Source organism: Telmatherina bonti (genome assembly GCF_933228915.1).
Source record: "Telmatherina bonti genome assembly, chromosome: 1".
NCBI lineage: Eukaryota > Metazoa > Chordata > Actinopteri > Atheriniformes > Telmatherinidae > Telmatherina > Telmatherina bonti.
The window spans coordinates 28,596,991-28,617,447 of record NC_136619.1 but is presented as its reverse complement, the minus strand read 5'-3'; the positions used below and the strand labels follow the sequence as shown (position 1 = coordinate 28,617,447).

The 20,457-nt window shown below is 42.5% G+C and overlaps 1 protein-coding gene across 4 annotated transcripts in view; it reads right to left on the bottom strand.

Moving 5' to 3' along the window:
* The window catches only part of cbfa2t3 (CBFA2/RUNX1 partner transcriptional co-repressor 3), a 42,900-nt gene that overhangs the window by 11,431 nt on the left and 11,012 nt on the right, over positions 1 to 20,457 (bottom strand). For all 4 annotated transcript variants that reach the window (XM_079240569.1, XM_079240570.1, XM_079240571.1 and 1 more), the window contains exons 2-7: positions 7,683 to 7,838; positions 5,529 to 5,770; positions 5,259 to 5,348; positions 3,247 to 3,428; positions 1,225 to 1,508; positions 469 to 554 (exon numbers count right to left, since the gene is read on the bottom strand). In XM_079240569.1, the coding sequence (XP_079096695.1) occupies positions 469 to 554; positions 1,225 to 1,508; positions 3,247 to 3,428; positions 5,259 to 5,348; positions 5,529 to 5,770; positions 7,683 to 7,812 (1,014 nt within the window). In that variant the 5' untranslated portion in view covers positions 7,813 to 7,838. The remainder of the gene's footprint in view (positions 1 to 468; positions 555 to 1,224; positions 1,509 to 3,246; positions 3,429 to 5,258; positions 5,349 to 5,528; positions 5,771 to 7,682; positions 7,839 to 20,457) is intronic.

Sequence of the window (20,457 nt, the reverse complement as noted above, 5' to 3'; positions counted from 1 at the left end):
CACGAGTCCAAGCCTGGCCGGTTCGCTCCATGACTGCAGCTCTTGTCTCAGCTGCTCTACCCAGCTGGAGCTGCTCTCTGCTGGGCCCTGAGCTCCATCTGGGGCTCTGTTTCTAGCTAACACTCTGTCTGTGTGTGCGTGTGTGTTTGTACACTTGTGTGCCTAGTGTACATGATTTTCTCTTCATGGAGTCGCGTACTAGGTGTCCAGATAGGTGTTTGTCAGTTGTTAATTCACCACCCTGACATAGACCTCCTGAGGTCAGCTGTCCGTCAACTGCCAATTCAGCTGGGACAGAGGCTGTTCTGTCTGTCAACAGTTCCTGTTGATGTCATCTGCTTGCCATCTTTAGCTCTAACACTAACTTTAATCACCTGCTGACCTCTTCACTCTTTTTCTCCACAGTGATAATATTAAAGACACAAGGGAGCAGCCGTCATTAAGTCTGACTGTCATGTAAATACATACATTATCAAGGTGTTTCCATTCTTCTGCCCATTCTCGGTCTGTAAGACGGTGGTCAATCACCTCCTCTTGGCGGGCTCCATGCACTGCTGCAAAACAAAACAACAACATAAAAAATATAATCTTTTTTAATCACTTACACTGTACACTTTGGATTATTAGAATAAAAACTAAACAGTCCTGACATGGAAAACAATTATTCCCAGTTCTTTTTATTATTACATATTTAGAGTTAGTTGCCCTAAAATTAAATGATGCCTTGATAAAAAAAATATATATATAATGCCAATTGTTCTTCTGCACACATTACCCATTGCTGTGGAAAACATGCTGCTATAAGTTATATAATTCTGTGGAATATATTGTATATTTGCATAAAGCTTTCAATTTACAACAATATCGTGCACATACCAGCAAATTTTTCCCCCCTCATATTTCAACCAAATAAAGGGCTACACACACTCATAGATATATGATGACCTTATATTTAATAAGCAAACAAATCTGATTCAGGATTCATCTCAGATGGAAACATACACGGTTGCCACAGTTGGCCACACAGGCATGTATGGCTGTGGTCTTTATATAGAAGCAGTGCCACAAGGATTATCTTATGGACTGACAACTGGCCTTTGTTCTCTACATACACCCCACTTATACTTAAACAAGCTCACCCAGTCTTGACTTTGTAACTTTATGCCATATGGCCATAGATCAATGGATTTATTAATCCGCATGAAGACTTTGCAGCTGCTCTACCTGACTGCCGGTGCCTGTCTCGTGCGTCGCGGTGTTCATTATGCCTATAAGCGTCTCTGAACTGGTGTGCCAGGGCCATGTCCTCTAAACGGTAGTGCTGGGGTCCAACTTGGGGATTGGGTGGGTGGGGTAGGCCATTGGGAGGGTGTGTGGAGAGGCCGTTGGGAGGCGGGTGAGCAGGGAGGCCTGTGCTGGGGCTGAAGCGTTGACTGGGGCTAATGGTGCAGGGCCTCTTGGCTAGGTGCTCCGGGTGCAACCCATCTCTCTCTGAGCTGTCTTTGGTCCTAAAGAGGTACAGAAAGTGTGAGTTAAAACATGGTTGACTGTTAAAAGACTCAGCTGCAGTTAAAACATGATAAAGTGGCTTTATAGAACACAACCTGTTGATGTAACCAAGCAAAAGATAATATGAGCTTCTCACAATTTGTAATGTTTTGTCTAAAAACGCAGACAGCTGCCAAGGATTGCACTGTGACTTGCTGTGATGGCAAAGAAGTTAAAAGGGTTGACACTGCAGTTTTGGAGGACATGCATTTTAATAATTAAAATCTCCTTTAAATCATTTTGAATCTCTGCTGCAATTTAAAATAAGTAAAACATTAAAAATTCACAGCTTACAGCATCTAGTATGGTAACCTTTCATGTTTGTGAAGCTCAAGGAAGGAACACAAACATGTTTTTTTTTGTTGCTTTTGTTTTGTTCTTAGTTCAATAACTCCCATATGGTGTATACCAATACACACTGTAATCGCACACACACATGAATGAGAGCGGCTGGTTGTTCAGTTACAGTAAGGCACTGCTTCTCCAAAGCTTTCGCACAGCTGTACACCATATGTATCAAACCAAGTCCAACTGTACACCCTGCATCTCTAGTTCTTAATCTGAATATCCCTCTGCCTACTCTTAGACTGCGAGTATTTCTCCCTCCCACCCTGCTCTTGGGCTTAAGGGGCAATGGGGGGCTGAAGCCTGAGTATTTGACAGATGTTTAGTCGCACTCATCTCTGTCTGTGTACTTTACATGAGTGTGTATGTGTATGAGGGAGAGGTTGTGTTTTAAAGCCATCTGGACAGTTTAAATGGGAGTGTTGATATTAATCTGTTTAGCTGGATGGCAACAGCCAGGCATTCAGATGGAAATCACTCTTTATCATCACAGTTATCAAAAGCAAATACAAGCAACGCTGCAGCCACATGTAGATGACATGCGTTTTTATGTGTGTGTGATCACTTTAGGTGTTTGTGTGTGTAATTTGTGTATGTTAGCTATAACTGTACACAGCCTCGGTTGTAGTAGCCAACAAATGAGACAAACATCTGGCACAATGTTGGCTGCACCCCTGAAACAACCCCCCTCTCTCCTCTGAATCTGCATACTTTGCATAAGCCAGAGTTCAGGAGGCGGAGGTGTTTCCATTACAGTGGGACTGCACATCCAGCCTCAACCCCTGGTCCAGTCCTATCCAAACCACCACCAATTGCCTCCCAATACTCCGCTCAGGATGTGTTCAGTGCTGCGGTCAGCTCATTACCATCTGGTTACATCCCTAACATATGGACAGCTGCTGGGGGGGCCAGTAGGTCAGACAGGCAGAGGGAGGGAAATAAATAAAGAAGTGATCAGTAAAGAAGAAGGGAGAGATTAAAAAAGGATGTGTTCTCTGTTGCTTGGTTCAAGTGCAGAGGAGAAATATGGAGGACAATAATAAAGTTCTGTTGCTCCTCCTGTCAGTCTCTTTACTTCACACCCTGCTCTCTTTTTCAGCACTTTTTTTTAACTCCTTAGTCTATCATTCTTTTTCTTCATTTATCTCCTTCCTCACTTCCAGACAGCAGGCAGAAGCAGACAAGCATCAGTACTGTCCAGACTTTTGCCTCCTGAATGGAGGATTTATAGCTCCTCCTTGTCATTCAGCATTCTGAAAAAAATCTCAAATATTTCATATACAATTGTGAGAGACTGCAATCACGTGGACATCTGAAGTCTGCATTTCCTTTTTTCTTAAACAGAGATGCTACCTGTCGGGAGTCCTTCTCTTGCCGTGCTCATTCATCTCAAGCAGAATCTCGGAGGAGTCAAGGGGCGAGCTTGTGTTGGCGTCCAGGAGAAGCTGCTCATGTTGAGCCAGATACTGAGCTGGAGTCTGTTTGGCCAACCTGGCACAGTGAAGCAATTCTCTCTGTAGCAGGGGCAGGTTCGCCTTCAGTGGTAAAAAAAAGACAGAAAGACAGACATCTCTGCTTAGGAGAGTAATAGGTTTGAGCATAAAGGATATAGATTTATTGAACCTATGTTAACAGTGAGAAGAGAGTCAAGTGGACAAGAGGGGTGCTAGAAACTCATGGTAGAGCACTAGATTAATGGGGTAAGAGTGAAATAATGCTAGATTATAGTAGGTGATGGTGGTGGAGGGAGGGGGGGGGGTGATAGATGAAGAGACAGGATGAGATAAGACAGATCCCTTGACACATTCCTTTACCATGTGTCTCACTCTCTCTGGGGTGTGCTGTTTTGTGTTTTATATCTGTGTGTGTGTATGTATGTATGTGTGAATGCGTATGTAACAGTGCTGTCAAATAACTCTCTCAGACCTGTCTGACTGATATAACACAGCTAAAGCTGCAATGTCCCAGATGTGGAGGATCATCACACGCCAGGAGGTCTGACATGCTCACACAAAAGTTCACACATACCATTTTAACCACATATTTACATGCGCATCCTCCTACTGTCTACATTTTTATAAGGCAGCTCGGAGTAATAGCTGATTTATATTGGTTTATAACACAAGATATATGAATGTGTTTTGAACTATGACAAGGTTTCCGCTCACATCTCTTTTCAACCCTTCATGTTTTGTGGCGATTAGAAAGGAGATGTTAGCCACACACAGAAAATCGTTGTTCTGAACACTTTGAATTAGGACTGAGATAAAAAGAAATAGCTAAATATATTTATTTATATGCCGTATCAAAGTATAGCTATATTTACTAAAATATATCCAATTCATGCCAATTTATAATAGTTTTACTTTCACATCTTAAAAGTGCGCATGCGCATCTATGACATTTATTTAATACGTTCAGCTACATTGAATTTTACAATGACAGTGATTTCATATCAACACCAAATCTATGAATTTTTCCCACTAAAATGCATCATTTTATCTGCATCAATTCATTTGTAAGTGATTAAAGTGTGCAGAGAAAGCCAAACCTCTGAAAACCCCTCATTTTGTATCTGGAACGAAAGCTGCAAGCAGAGCAGATGAAGCAAAAGAAGCTCAAATAGTAAAATACTGCAGACATTGTTCTATTCAGGAGTCACCGCAGCAAGTCAACTACTTTTGTCTAACTCTATCTTCTGTATCACCTTCTTTCATGTTCATATTACTTTCACTGCTTTTTGGTTTTCCTCATGTGCTCCTTGCCTGATAGTTTCCACATCAGCATCCTCTTGCCAATTTAATCACTTTTTCTTCTTTTTACATGTCCAAACCATCTTAATCTGGCCTCTAACTTCATCTTCAAAGCACTGAACATGTGCTGTCTTATTATTATATTCAATTCGGATATTTCATATTCAAATTTTGCTACTAATTAAGTCACTCATTTTTAAATGAGTTCTAAATTCATTCTAAAGTTTGAATCATGAAGAAAACCAAGCCTTAATAATGTTTCAGAAACTTTATTTAGGCTTTCATTTTATTTTAGTTGTGCTTCAAATCAATTTAAAAGCAACAATTTTGCTGGTTAGTGAGGTGTTGCTGTTTGGGAACACGTCACCCATCCAGTCCTGAGCTGAACTTTATCTCCATTGATAAAAAATTGAATAAAACTATAAATTACAGGGTTCAGAAACCAATTACCTGGTACTGATGTATGGCTGTTCCATTTCTATCTAACTTCTACCAACTTTTATGAGAGAAAATTAACCGAGCACTTCCAACAACCATTAAACCACCTCCTTTGTCTGTAAAATGTAAACAAGTTTGATTTGTTATATATAAATACTGCAAAAAGCCACATACCTTTAGGAAAGGAATGACAAAAGGCCTAAGGGGGAAGTTGGTAGCCTCGTGGAGTTTGGAGTGAAATTCCTCTATGATGAGAGTAGAGTTCTGTCCAAGACATCAAAACATGTATAACCAAGAGAGAACACAAGACAAAGAATAATAATAATGCTCTACAGAATAACCAAAGTTAGAAAAAGCGAAAGTAAAATATTATGACAATGTAATCAGACAGTATGTTATCGTGTAGCAAAATCCAAACTTAACAGAAAAATAATGACAACCCACCACCAATCCCAACACAAGGCTGCGAACTCTCTCTCCAATCTCAGGCGAAATGTCATTGCCAAACTGCTGCAGCGTGGTCAGGAAGCGTTTGAGCTTGCAGAGCTGCCGGGCACCACAAGCTGGCGGGAGCTGTTGGTTTGACAGTGAGGCCGTTGAGGACATGGCTGGACCATTGCTAAAGCCATTGGGAGTGGATGGAGCACCGTTTAACGATGTAGGAGAGTGGCTGCTCCCGTTCAACACTGCAGTTAGACAGAAGGATGAAACAGTGTGAATTGGGTCAGTAGTTTTGGAGTGGCCTGGAGGGCATCTAGCTGTTCCAGGGACATGATGAGGGCAGTGGCCATTACAACTTCCTGGCATAGGACTGCGCATTCATGATGGAATATAAGGAGTGCACAAAAAAACAAAACAATTATGCTTAAAGTCACTGAAGTGATACAATCTGGCACTTTCTGAATTCAGCAAGTATGTTTGCAGGAACTTCAGCTGTCTCACAAATGCTACAAATTGACACCCCCCCCCTCAAGCCCTTCCATCTTCTCCCAAATCAATCTATTCCAACCTGCTTCTCACTCACTCAGTAGGACACAGCTATAAGAGGAACTTGTTAAAGAGGAGCCAAAAATAGCCACATGGCCTATGTTACTTTTATTCCAGTAGCAGGTGTGGAGCTAAATCTGGCCCTGCACATGTCCGCCAGCTGAAAGTAGATTTGCAGCTTTGGGGTTCAGAATAGACACAGTTTTTATCCACATTTATAATCACTCACATTTTCTTCTTAATGCAGGCACAAACAAACTCGTAAATACACAGAAGCTCATTCAGACAGGAATAATTTGACCTCTCCTCTGAAATGCTCTCCTTCAGTCTTCTCCTCAACATGTATCTGTGCATTTGCATGTTTCCTGGAATAACTAAGAAAATGTGCAATGTAGCTTTTTCTGTTTTTGTGATACAGCATCTATTTCAAATATCTGAGCAGGATGCTACAGAGAAACACTGCTGAGTGCAGAACTACACCTGGTCCTCATTCTTAAATAAATCCTATATAGTATTCAGTTGTTCACTGTTCTAGTTTCTGTGATTCCTCTAAGGCATGCTTGTTGCTCTAATCCATGGGTTGAGGGCCTGAACACATATGGACTAACCCATGTGATCCCCAACAGGCAGCACTTGTGTTCTGGTTTTAGGGAGAGGGAGAGCAGCAAGGAGAGAGCTGCACTGCTGACCGCCTGCCACGACAGGTGAGACAACATAGCCTGTCATTGCTATATAGGGAAGAAAGTCTACACATTGCAACACCATCCTGGCTGTTGTCCCCATCGACCAATGACTAGCTGATAAACAACACAGACACACACATGCAAACACAAAGCCACAGCTACACTCACACATGTGCCCCAAGACACTTGTCCCACCAGCAAGGGCACTGTTCACACTAAGAGACACACACATGCCTGCAGAGACACACACCTGACACAAACATGATTGCAACACTTGTTCACTAGAAGAAGGAATAAACACATATTTGGACCCCCCACCCCCCCTACTCCCTCTTTCTGTAGGCACACAGAGTGACAGTCGAGCTAAGAGGAACAAATGCGATGCTGCAATGCTCATTGTAGACAGCTCCTGAGCTGCTGCTGCAAATATTTACTGAACAGAGTCATTTATTTAGAATCAAATGACGAACAAATTGATTAATGCAATGGCCGTGGTATGTGGTGCATGTAGGGTTGCAGAATGTTGAGGAATAAAAAAGCAAGTAGAGAGTGAAAAATAAATACATGTAAGCTCTGGGAAGAGGTTATTATATGCAAGCTGCTGATCTTATCTATAAGATCATTTGCAATTATATCCATTGTTGTCTCTAAAATTAGGACTTAGAGCTGCTTCTTCCATGGGTGTCTGATACAACATGCCTTTCCCAGTCTTTTTCTCCCACCTGCTCAGTTAACTGCCTGCTGACATGACACTTCAAGAAAGCATATATCTCACAGCAGCAAGTAACTGTGGGTTACTCACGGTGCGGCCTGATAATTTATGGCAAAGAGTTTGGACTTTTGACAATACTAGCAGTAAATACATCTATTCCACAGATTAAAGATGACTTAAGGTGTTATTTTTCTTCAGAATATAAAGGAACCTTACTTGATTTACTGGTGGTTGGGGTGAATGAAGCATTGCGACTCGTTGCTTGGCTGACAGCCGGGGGTGGAGGAGGCATAGTGGGTGGGGTGGACCTGGGCTGGGTTTTCACATCCGCAGGTGAATCTGGCATTGTTCCAACCTTCTGCACTCTGCTACCTGCATTATAAAAGGAAAGTAAAAAAAAGAGACATAAAAAAGAATCATTATCAAGATGAAGCTCCAGGTTAGAGAGAGAGAAAAAAAAAAAACATACTTTCAAAAAAGAGACAGCTGGTTAAAGAGGAGAGCACTGACATTTTCACCTGGGAGCCATTGATTGTTTCCTTAAACCAAAAGCCCTGTGTACAGAACTACAACAAATCAATGCAGAGTGGAAATGAATCCAAACTTGTATTGTCTTTCTTGTTAGAGATTCATGGGGCCTGGGAGACATACAGTAACACCTGCTCTCTCGCTCAGCTGCTGCTGCTGACTGAGACCCCCCCCCCCCCCCACACACACACACACACACACTCTTCCCTTTTGCTCTCTCCTTCACACACATACACAGTCCATGTAGCAATGACATCCCAATCAGTGCCCCTACCCCCCCTCCCCCACCACCACCACCACCATCACGCTGTAACCTCCAACTCCCAAGACCCACGCATTCACAGGCACACACACCTCACCGCCTGTCCCTTCTCGTTCTCTAGCTCAGACAGCCGGCTTGACAGCCACTGACAAGTGCAGCTGGATCTGCTGCTGTCCATCACTGCACACCGGCTTTCAGCAGAGCTCCGTGCTCCTACCAGAGGCTTCACTGTCCTCTGCCAGACACCATCCAACACCAAACAAGGGCAAGGCCAAGCTGTGTAGCATGAAGGTAATGGATGATGCGGTAAGGAACATGAGAAAAACATGTTGGCGAATGTGCCACAACCACCAGCATGTGCAAGGAATGTTGTGTTACATTATGTTTTAGCTGCAAAGGACCACATTAAATGTACAAAACAAAATCATTGTCATGCACAAAAGTGCATGCCCTATATTAGACTTAATCTATCTATCTATGGAGTGTTGTCTGTCTCCCTATGTGTCTGCCTGTCAGTGCAGCTGCTGGAACAAGATCCTTCTGCAATGCAAACCTGAGCTGAGAGTGTGATGACTTTTTCAGCCTGTGAGAATTTAACTTTTAGGGATCTATATGCCTGTAACCTTCAAAGACTGTAAGAAATGTGCACCATCCAGTGACAAACAATGGTTTAAAATATATCACACGGTTTGTGGATCAGTACAGGTGTGTACTTTACTGTTTAACACTTTTTTGTATAAATATAAAAAAAAAATCTTATGTAAGGATGAAGGGAAAGAGCCATTTCTACCAAACCAGCAGTAGACATTAGAAAAACACTGGTGAAGTTGATTGGCTATAATGTGATTCTTATAGCAAGACACTTAAAAAAAAAAATCTGTTTTACTATATTGAGTCTTCTGGAAATTTATGTATCTTTTAGAAATTAAAAAAAAAAAAAAATCTTTATTATAGCAAAAGCACAAATATTGTGCACCCCAAAATGATGGTTTTAAATAAAAACATAATATTTCATACGAAGAAAACAATTTCCACTTCCGCAGTTTTTTAAAGGGGGTTTCTTTTATCAAACACAACATATGAAATATTATTTTAAAGAAATTAACATTTTTCCTTTGCATGTCTGACATGTTCTCATTTTTCTTTTATTATTTGAAGAAAAAAGTGAAAATCCAAAACAGATAAACACTGTTCAATCAATGTAATTTGTTGTTTGCTCCTACCAAATAACAGCAATGTAAATATAACAGAACATGTAATAAATGTCACAGAAAACCTAGCAGCAACACTTTTGAAGCAAATTATCGCAAGGCCTGACCTTTTTGCATTTATACTCTGGATTTAAATCCTATGTTTGTATGCAAATGTATTGTAGTCATCAACTATTATATTAAATCGCTATCACATAATGTGTTTTTCATTTCATGCGACTTCCACAAAAACCTGCGTCAGTTGGCCTCAGTACTCGGTATAAGCCTATTTCTGAGAGCTCATAGGAGCGATCAACAGCTGGTGTCTGTATTTAAAGAGCACCACACTGGAGTGTGCTGTACTCGGGCCATTGACACAGTGATCCTCAAGAACACGAGGGGCACGCTGCTGTTTGCTCCATGCCAGACACTCTGAACATAAACACACAAGACAGAGGCGGCTGATATAAATAGATGCAACCATTCTCTTCTCTAGAGCTCTAAATGTTTTAACAAGCTCGCCATGCCTCTAAATTCATGCACTGATTCCAGGATGGATGCTTCAGTACAGCTCCTCTTGCAAACTAAATGAAAAATGCTTTATTAATCCAGAGGGAAATTGCAAATTCCCTTTCTTCCAGGCAGAATATACTGTATAGCAAAATTTCTTGGCAATAATGACCAGTTACATTATAATATCTGACTTTACAGTTTGACCTAAGCAAACAAAATCTGGATCCAAGTTTACTTTAAAAAAAAAAAAAGAAAAAGGTATGAAAGAGAGAAAGGGAGAGGAGAGGAGAGAAGACGAGAAGGATAAGGGGACCGTCGTGTCTGTCTGCTCCCACCGTGGGATTACAAACAGCTGTTTAATCTGACCAGCTACAGAGATGGGGCACACGCATACACACCATGCTCTGGATTTTACTTTAATACATTAGCAAGTCTGCTTGGTCTGCAACCCCATCTGTGACCATCTGCGCTCCCATTGTGTTTTGTGCTGAAGGACAAAACATTTATACACAAATATAAAAAGAGAGAGACTGCTATCACCTCTAGCATATGAACCATGCTCCTGCCTGCAAGCCGCCTCTCCTCTTCACATCCGAATCTGAGTTGAGCAATTCTAAAACTAATACAGCTTAAACTAGATCTGCTCAGTCACGTTATATCTGTTTTATATTATACCAACTATTATGTAGAAAACAAAACAGCATGAATCGCTGATTACCTACCTGGCCGCTGCAGCCTGTGCCTGTTTGTCTGTTTCTCAGAGTCTCCGAACAGCTGTATGTCTGTTCGTTTGACGTAATCAGGGCTAAAAGATTGCTCACCAAAGAAACAGTCTGTGTTCTAAAAATGTTCTCTGTCTTCTACTCTCCCCTTGTGCCATGATGAAACAAGATGCAAAACAATTCACTGCAAGACACACAAAACCACATAAAGCATGCTGTACAACTGCACATGCACACTTCAGTGGTTTGTCCAACTTTCTAAAATCATTTTGGAGTCCCATTAAAGATTTAAAGACACGTGCTGTTGTTTAAGCCGGTTAAAACATACATATGCACAAATAGTCCTATCATGAAAAAACACATTAGATGGTCATTCAGGTGCTGGTACTGCGCTTTTATCTCATTCTACATAGACATCTGCATGTCGACTGTATGTACTGTGTATAAATATGAGTGTGCAGTTGTGCTTCCACTAGAAATACAGCTGCAACTTATTAGCTATGGCTAACCACTGCAGAACAGTCCCCCTAAATCCCCCCGTCTATTCAATCTCTCATGCTCCACAGAGACTCTCGTCAGTGACCACATAGGCCTAAAACTCTCCCTCTGTCTCTTGCTCCCTCCCTCCCTCCCTCCCACTGTAATTCCCCCAGTCTCCAGGAATGCTGTTGTTTTTAATTTCTCCCAGCTGCTCTGGCTGGCTGCCCAGCCGCCTGCCTTTCCACATCTGTTCCCTATCAGGCCGCTGTGGAGTCCACACAAACAGAGCCTGAGCCTCTGGCCCCCAGCCCCCCCACCAGGCCTTTATATCAAAACATTTGGGATTGTAACCCTTTGCCCTGGACATAAGACTTTGGGATACAACACCATTTATTTCTATTTTACCTGCTAAATCCCCCCCCCCCCCCCTTTTTTTTTTTTTTACAAGATACATCATAAGCACAAAACTATTATTTCAACTTAGAACAAACAAACAAAAAAGCATATTTTCTATTTGTCTGCCAGTATGTTTTGGTATTTTAAAATTGCCTTGTTGTCAGTATGAACTTGTGTTCCAACACAGGTAGGAAGGGAAAATGAGTGTGGATATATTTATGTGTCTGCACAGAGGCTGCCTCTACAGAAAAATCTGACTCCACTTCATCTTGAGCTGATTTAGAGTTCAGAAACTTTAAAGTCCTCCCTAATGACAGGGTGGGAGACCAGCACATTGCATGCAAACACATATACACACACACATTTGTTGTTTTGTCTTTGTGAGCATACTCACTGACATGCTTTCCTTTACTCCGATACAAGCCTAACTTTAACTTAAACAGTGGAAACAGCCCTTTAATGGCATTACTAAAAGTTAAGAAAAGTTAGTCTCGCTTCTTTTTCCAGAAATGTCCACACTCCTGTTTATTCAAACTCCAATTCTTCCTCAAACACACAAATACCAGACAAACAAATGCGTTCACACATGCTCACAAGTGTTCAGATGGATGTGCTCCCGCTGCAAACACAAAGACACATTTCCCCGATGTTACTCCAGACTCTCTGAGATACACATGCAGTGCCGGCTGAACAAACATGTCAAACAAAAAACAAACAGGGGGATTGAAGGACTTGGGGGTCATCCCTTCCCCCTAATAAGCCCAAGAAAAGAAAAGCCGTTCTGTCTTTGATCAGATTATGAAAAACAAATCATAGACTAGTCACCATCTTTTTCAAGTCAAATGCATCCATATTTCCTTTTAATAGTTAAACTGGCAAGAATAACTTGAGAACAAGCAGGGAGTGAAGATGAATCAAAGACAATTTATCCAGGGCCAAAGGTGCTAAGGTTAGTGGAGTTGTATTTCTGTCTCTCTGAGCTGCAGGGATCCCGTCATACTGAGCTTATATCTATGAGAGCTGTTGATGTAATTGTATTGAAGTTCTAGCGACCATCTGTTCTCCGTTGGGAGGGCCTGGCTCCTCTCGTCGGCAGTGAAGTGGTTATGTGCAGCATATCACTGCTGCCGATGTGTTCACAGAGAAAAAACTTCCTTTTCAGATTTTCCCAACGGCTGCTAAAAAAAAAAACAACAAAAAAACAGATGCTAGACTGGAGAAGTTTCTGCTCCCCTCCCACCTCCTTCTCTCCTCCCTTTCCATCTTCTGTCCTTTCACATCTCCTTTCAGAGTGCCCCTTTCTCTTCCTCCTCCTCACTCTCCTCCGTCGTTCTACATTGCTAATCATTTATTATGCTCCTTTCATCCACCTCTCCTCCTGTGACTCCCTCCCGACCATCCATCCATCCTCGCCGCTTTCTTTCTCTCCAGCCACTAAACCAAGAGCCATTCCTAAATAAAGGAAAGTATTTGTGACATTTGGCTGAGGCAGGCTGTGCCAAGAACAACTCCCTGGCTAGCCAGACACATCTGGAGTGTGTTAGGCCTGCACTGGGCACTGGCTATCCCACCGCACATAGATTCACAGAAAAATCATTGGACCCAGAGAAAACATACAAACTGAACTGCGAAGCTTGTTTTCATGTCACACTGGAAACTATATTTTTTGAGACAACCTGGAATCTGCACGCCCAAATTCTCTGTTGTACTTGTCAATGTGTTGTTTACACTACCTGAGAAGCCATTGACTAATATGCCCTTTATTAGAACACAGCAACTGGCTTGTATTCTGTGTATGCAAGTGAACTACATTTGAGTGCATGCTTGAGCTTTTTTGGTTCAGCATGTGTCTCTCTGTGTGTGTGGCTCCAGGGTCCCTGTGTGAGAGAAGCTGAACACCTGAACATCAATAACTGTCATGTGGGCCACCTGGGACCCCACAGCCAGCTTGCACCATGGGCACACAGCCATCACCAGCACAGCTGCCACAGAGAGGGGAGGGAGTGAGGGTAAAGACAGACACAGAGAGCAGAGACATGGGGGAGGAGGTGAGAGAGAAACACACACATAAGGAAGTGAGTGTTTCTGCGTGTGCATCTGGGGATGGATTGCAAAGACAGACAGACATGAGTAGAGAGGGGAATGCACATGTAGCTTCTGCTCTGAATGAAAACACTTCTTTGTTCCCACTCATTTACATCTTCTTTTCCTAATCCTGTCAGCTGTGTGTCTAATTTTGCCAGCTGAGAGCTCAGCCTCGGGCTGTCATAAACTAACATTTGATCAGACTTTCTGTTGTGTCTCTACTCTGATGAGCACAGAAATTAGACTCCATCAGTCATGACATAAATCACCTTGACATCCAGTACCCTGTTGATACAGTGGTATGAGATACAGCTCTGCTGGAGAATATAACTGTTAGGGTGGCGTGAATGGGCAGCAAAAAAAAGAGTAAGAAGGAATGCTTTGATTAATCATGACAAAAATCAGAGTAATGGCCAAACATGACAGGTTACCACAAAATTATCTGGTTTTGGGACACAAAGCAGAATTTGTTGAAAATTTAAAAGCATACCCTGCTTCTGCGTCGATACTGGTTAAAGAAGCAGAAAGTGACCTGCAGTGCAGTGAAGTCTGAATGTCTTCACACACTGCCTGACAGACTGCATGTCTGATCTCACCCCGCATCAGGCCCACCCACTGTTAAGAGCTAAATCATCTTGTTCATGTGGCTACCTTGCCTTCCACCATCCTGACATACAGCAATAACCATAATGCATTTTAGTAACACATGCTAAATTTGAAAATGTAATTCTTTAGATTACCTTTTGCAACATAAACAACATTGCAATGATGTGTTAATATGCTCAATCTGTGTTAACCTTTTTTCTTGTTTAGGAACATGATTCATTCATTCATTTCCTATTAGTCCAGTTCTGGGTCATGCGGGGAAGCTGAAGCCCATCAGGGTGCCAAGAGAGACAACCAACCATTCAGACTCACAATCAATCCTTGGAAGGATTTAGAGTGATCAGTTAACCTGATATGCACCTTTTTTGGATGGTGGGAGGAAGCCAGAGTATTTACATGGAGAGAATGCAAATATAGGGACAACATGCAAACTCCACACAGAAAGGCACCAGTGACCTTCCTGCTGTGAGGCTGTAGCACAAACCACCTCACCACACATATAACAGTAAAGTTGCATACATATAAAAAAGAGATTGGAATAACGCAAACTTTTGCCTGAGCATATTTGCAGTGAGCACATTTACATTAATAGATTCCCTGATCCAAACACCTGGAGCCTCAACTAATGCCTATTAGCTCATCAGGCTTTTAATTACTCTGTTAATTGCATACAGGCAGCATGAAGGGCAGCCTGGGAATAGGACAAAGAGGGCCTCCTGAGGACCCAGCCTGACAAGCCTGACAAACAAAGAGGAGGTTTTCTACCAACAGCAGCCACAACAGAGCAGCTCTGGAGGCTGTGAGAAGAAACAAAACAGGAGACAATAACTCCAAGTGCCTCATCAGCAGCACTGTTGCACAGTGATATCACCTCCTGCTCTGATCAGTTCGGCCTGGAGGCCGAGACTGGGAGCTGAGTGATGAGAGAGGCTGGGGAGGAAGGAGAAGCTGGACCAAGGAGGGGGGGCATTGTAGAGAGTTATGCATACATCTGTGAGCATCGACTCCACATCTGGATTAGTTCATATTGGTCACAGGAGCAAGGGTGGCTGGGGTGGCTGTGAGGAGCTAGCGTGGGAATTACATGTGGGCTTATTGTATTTGTGGGAGAGTTAGGCTGGAGTCTTCACAGAATGACCTGTCTGTCACAGAGCTCTGCCATAACACAAACATCCTCTTAACTGTACAAACTGGACACACACACACACACACACACACACACACATGCAAATGGGACTAGGAAACAGCTGCCATGAGAGAGACTTGGGAAAAACTATTCAATTTCTTTTCAAGTTTCGCTGCATTTACTCTTCATTCTAATCAAATTTCTTTATTGATTTTTTCAGCGTAGCTGCTATGTCTTCTTCACATCAGATGTCCTCTCTCCATTTCTTGCAGGAGCAGTGTTTGAGGAGGTGTGTCCAGGAAACGGTGGCCAGCAATGGCTTCCTGTGTGACAGGTGTGGGATGGAGGCCTGACAGCTGCTGTCCTGTTCTCTCTTTCCCTTCCTGTATTCCTCTCTCCTGTTTCTCCCTCTTTCTAGCCAGCTGCAGCAGAGAGCAGCTCTGTTTGTTCTTACGTCACCGCTGCTGCCTGCTGATTTATGGAGCACAAAAGACTTAGATTTGACCCTGGCAACATGCACTCACATCACAGCAAGCGCAGCATCTCTGTCTCTCCTTGTCGTAGAGCCTGACTCCGACTGTGTGAGTGTTAAAGGGAATGTGTGAAATGCTTTGTGCGGTTGAAAAACCTGACATTGAGCTATCGTTTACAGCTAAAATAGGAAAACAAACAAAAGATTAGTCATTCTCCGGCTTGATGTCTTCTATTTCATTTCATTCTGTGTTAAATGTCTGCTCTGTCACTATGGAGCTGTCACTGCTGACAAAACTGTCTGCAGCCTGAACTGCTCCCCAGCCTGCCAGCGCTCTCATACCTCTTCATTTGGCCCACAGGCACAGTAACAAAAGCGCCTGACATTAGCCAGGCAGGGGTAGGGTGTTGTGTATTATCCTTCAGGACCCCATAGTTTTACACACATGCACAAACACACATCCTCACACACAAACTACTGAGAAAAAGAATGTAGCAGAGAGGGGGGAGCATTCATGTGACAGGTTAGAGAGGAGCTCTGACAGTTTCTCCATTTAGCCTACAGCCAGCTCATGCCGAAATAAATACCAGCTCCTCCTCTGGGACACGAGCCGACTACAGGACGCTGCCACAAAAACAGAGCGAGTGGATGAAGAAGAGCGAATGCTGTGCCAATAACATGCTGATTATCTGAGCTAATTGGCAAATTGAGATGACCTGCTGTCAAGTCATGGTCAAGGAAAGTTTACGGCAAACAATGGCACGATAAACAAACTAATCTTTGCTCATTTTATGATTTAAAGAGTTTTTTTTCATGACTTTATGACTGTTCCATGAGAAATGTGTCATTAAGCAATTTTGAGTTTGAAATTATTTGTTTGTTGGTTTCTTTCTTTTTTAAAATCTTTTGCAGTCACATCAACCCAGCCATTCAAAGCAGATAGCTTTTCTTCCCTAACTCTACGTCTCCCGGGGCTTTTTAACCAAGTGCTGTTTAAAGGAAGTCATCAGGTTGTTGTCCCTTTTGATGACTAACATTGTAATTTCACTTTTTCATGTTTAAACCTTTTTCATTAGTTTCCAAGTCCAAATATTCACAAAAGGATTATATTTATGAGAGCCTGCATGGAAAAGCAAACCCTTATCACAGTGCTGAGATTATAAAAAGTCTAGCACTAACCTACCCCTAAAAGTCACCACTGCTCTTTAAGAGACCATGGAAATGTCTCCACACATCAAATACCTTTGTCCAGCTATATATATATAAAAAAAAAATCTATTTAAACCAGTACTTTACACAGGCAATACATTTACATCGAGGGACAGAATGTGTCTGTATGTGTTTGTGTGTGCATGTGGAGAAGCAAAGGAAGGAAGACTGGAGCCAAGATTAAGGTCTGTGCGACTAACTGGTAACAAAACGGCGCTCAGTGGCTCAGCTTCCCATCTGAAGAGACGGAACCATCTGTGTGGCAAAGGATCTGTTTCCAGAAGATAACGACATTTTTAATTTCACAAATACTGTAAGGAGACAAAGAGAGCAAATGTGAGCGACATGCCTTCCTTCCCACTCTCTGTGTGCACACTCCTCCATTGCAGCACTTCCCCAGACATCCAGAGAGAACCTCTTGGAATGGCCTGTGTTCTTTTTGTGCTTGTTTACTCCTTGCCTGTGATAAAAGCCTTTGCGTAGGGCAAACGGAAAGGGAGGGAGTCATTATATCTGGTACCGGTGGCGATATGAACTTCCCATTTTCTCTGTTGGCCTGTCCTCTTGGCCTGATTAAAACAGAGCTCAATGCTACTGTAGATTAGCCCAGCTGTTTCCTCTGTCTGACTGTGATCTGAACACACTTCCTACACTGAAGCAGGCAGGGTGGGAGGTGAGAAGGTACAGCAAGACGGGTAAAAGAAGAATGAGAAGATGGTCAAAAGGGGGTCACTGGCATGTGAAGAAGTAAAAGGTGAGCAGGAGGCGCAAGATGTGAATTTGGCACAAAACATGGAAGGGAGGAAGGGGGATGTGTGTTTTTCTTGCTTATAGCTGACAGAAATTTATGTGTTGTGACATTTGTTAGCAGCCACTCATGGCTGAACGTTTCTGGAAGATGGAAATCTGCCTCCTTTTATAAACGCATGCTCAAGAGTGTAATTTGTCAGCGCTGCGTATATGGTGACGAATTCAGGTAAGAGAAGTCAATTCAATAAATTTGTTGCATAAAGTAGTTCAAGCATTTCCCCTCATTTACACTGGAAATCTAAAGCACCTGATTATTCCAGTGACAGAAGAAATGCCGAGTGTGTGCCCTGTGTTTCACAAATTGTGCAAATATGCTGGAGAAAACACGTAAAAGAGTTACATTTCTGACAAACAACTGGTGGTTTTTCATGGCCTCCACCCTCCGCTCAGCTCCCACGCTGTGGCGTCAGCAGGCCGACCATCCAGCGAGTGTGTTTCTCATTCCATCAGATGTTGGGAAGCTGCTCGTTTCTCGACTCTGCTCTCTGACATTCCCCCATCTCCCCAGAGAGGCCGGGCAGCCTTGTCACAGTAATATCAAACACATGTTGAGCAGACCACGGTAAAAAAAAAAAAAAAAAAAAAAAAGACCAACAGACACACACACACACCAGGCAAAAGAAGAGGCAGCAGACAGACACCTACAGCCACACTGATTTTCTCAGGATTGCTCCACATAGCACACATCATTCACCAGACGAGTCACACCAGGAGTTGCTGCCATATAAAAACAAAACACACAAATTCACCAGTTCTGCAGGAACTCGCGATGGGATTTATGTCCCTGGAAGTAGAAATAACGAAGAAAAAACAACATAGCTATTATTAATATGACTCCACTCAAACTTATCTTCAAAGACACCCCGCCCCCTTCCAATTGTCAAATGCTGAACTAATTAAACACAGGTGACGTTCTTTCGCTCTTATTTTCAAAGATCATCTCACCCTGGAGGCAGAATTGTGTGACTTCCTGCAATCAGCTAATGAAAGAACCCCCCCCCCCCCCCCCCTCCACCACGCACACACACCCTCATCCACCACCACCACCGTTCCATTCATCCATCCAAGCTTGTCAAGCTTGGGCCACAGATGAGCAGAAAATTTGAAGTATGTATTCATAAACAATAACTATGTTGCACTTAACACCTGTAACATAAGCATAGACTTGTGGTCAGGGGAAATCTGTATTCTTTTTTTTATTAAGAAGAGTGTTATTTACCTGTAAAGATCATATAAACCCAAAGCTGTAATTTATTCTATTCTATTCTATTCTATTCTACAGTCATTTAGCAGATGCTTTTATCCAAAGCGACTTACATATGAGCGAGAACAACACAAGCACGAAATCAGACAGTAGAAGACATCGTAGGAAGATGCTAGTGGACTGTCTACTTGGCTGCAGATCCTTGCATGAAGTGCTACAGGCTTTTTTTCTTTTTAGTTTGTTTTTGTTTGTTTGTTTGTTTTTTTGCTTACTCCCTTCCCACTACATAATATCACCGATGTTACAATACAAAGAATTAATACCATAAAGTTTGTTGCTAAGAACTGGGCTAAGTTCTCCAGCTTTCCAATAAATACAGTAATTTAATGAGGAAGTGCTTCACACATAAACACACTGAAAGAAAAAGACTCCACACAAGCACTGTAACTTTGTCTCAATATGCATATTTACATTTATTTCAGGAGATCCCAGCTAATACATGTCAGAAACAGCTGGGGAAAGATGGTCTAATATCAAAGGGCAAAGGCACCCCCCTCATTCCCAAGTCAACATATGTGTTTAACGTTTGAAGACTTGCTGTGAGCAAATCCCTTCTAATGGATCCCAAAATATCAAACATGACACCAGATATATCTGTCTGTTGACTTACAAAGACATGTAAACACAAGTGCAAACAGGCTGATGCACTGGCTTGTGTCCGCCGCTTGACTCGCCTTGTTTGTGATGGCCCAGGTGTCTGTGTTGTGCTGACCACCTGACCAGCTTGCTGCATGTTCGCAGCTCCCGCCCACCCAAGGCCATCTGCTCTGCTCATTAATTAGGAGACAGCCAGTTTCACCTGCACTGCCCGCATTTAGATCACAATAATTACCGCACACAAAGCACGCTCAACAAGCCCACGCAATCACACAATAAACACGTTGAGCTGTGTCCAGATCCTGCAGCATCAAGGATGGAGAGGAGTTGTTTGCTTTTGCTCAGACACTGTTGGATGGAGATGACCAAAAATGCTTGACTTTTAGCCATCTTCACTTCTCCCCGATAGATACTGATAAACTACGTTTGGATCCAGCAGTAGAATAAAGAAAAAAGTGCTGGTACAACAGTTGTGATGCACCTGAGGAAATCGCAATGAGGCAAAAAAATATATATATTGTCATTAGAGTGCAGACAAACTCAACTGGTTTAGGGCTTTACTAGATGCTACTGGCCAAGCCAAGCCTTGTGGTATGTTTCCTGTATATAAAAAGAGAAGACATCCAAACCATGCACCTGTGGTGAATGGGAAATGAATAAACACTCAAGCTGGGGTCATAATGAATGGCCTGCCTTTTAAGAGAGCTACTTAGTGATGAAGTAGGGACATC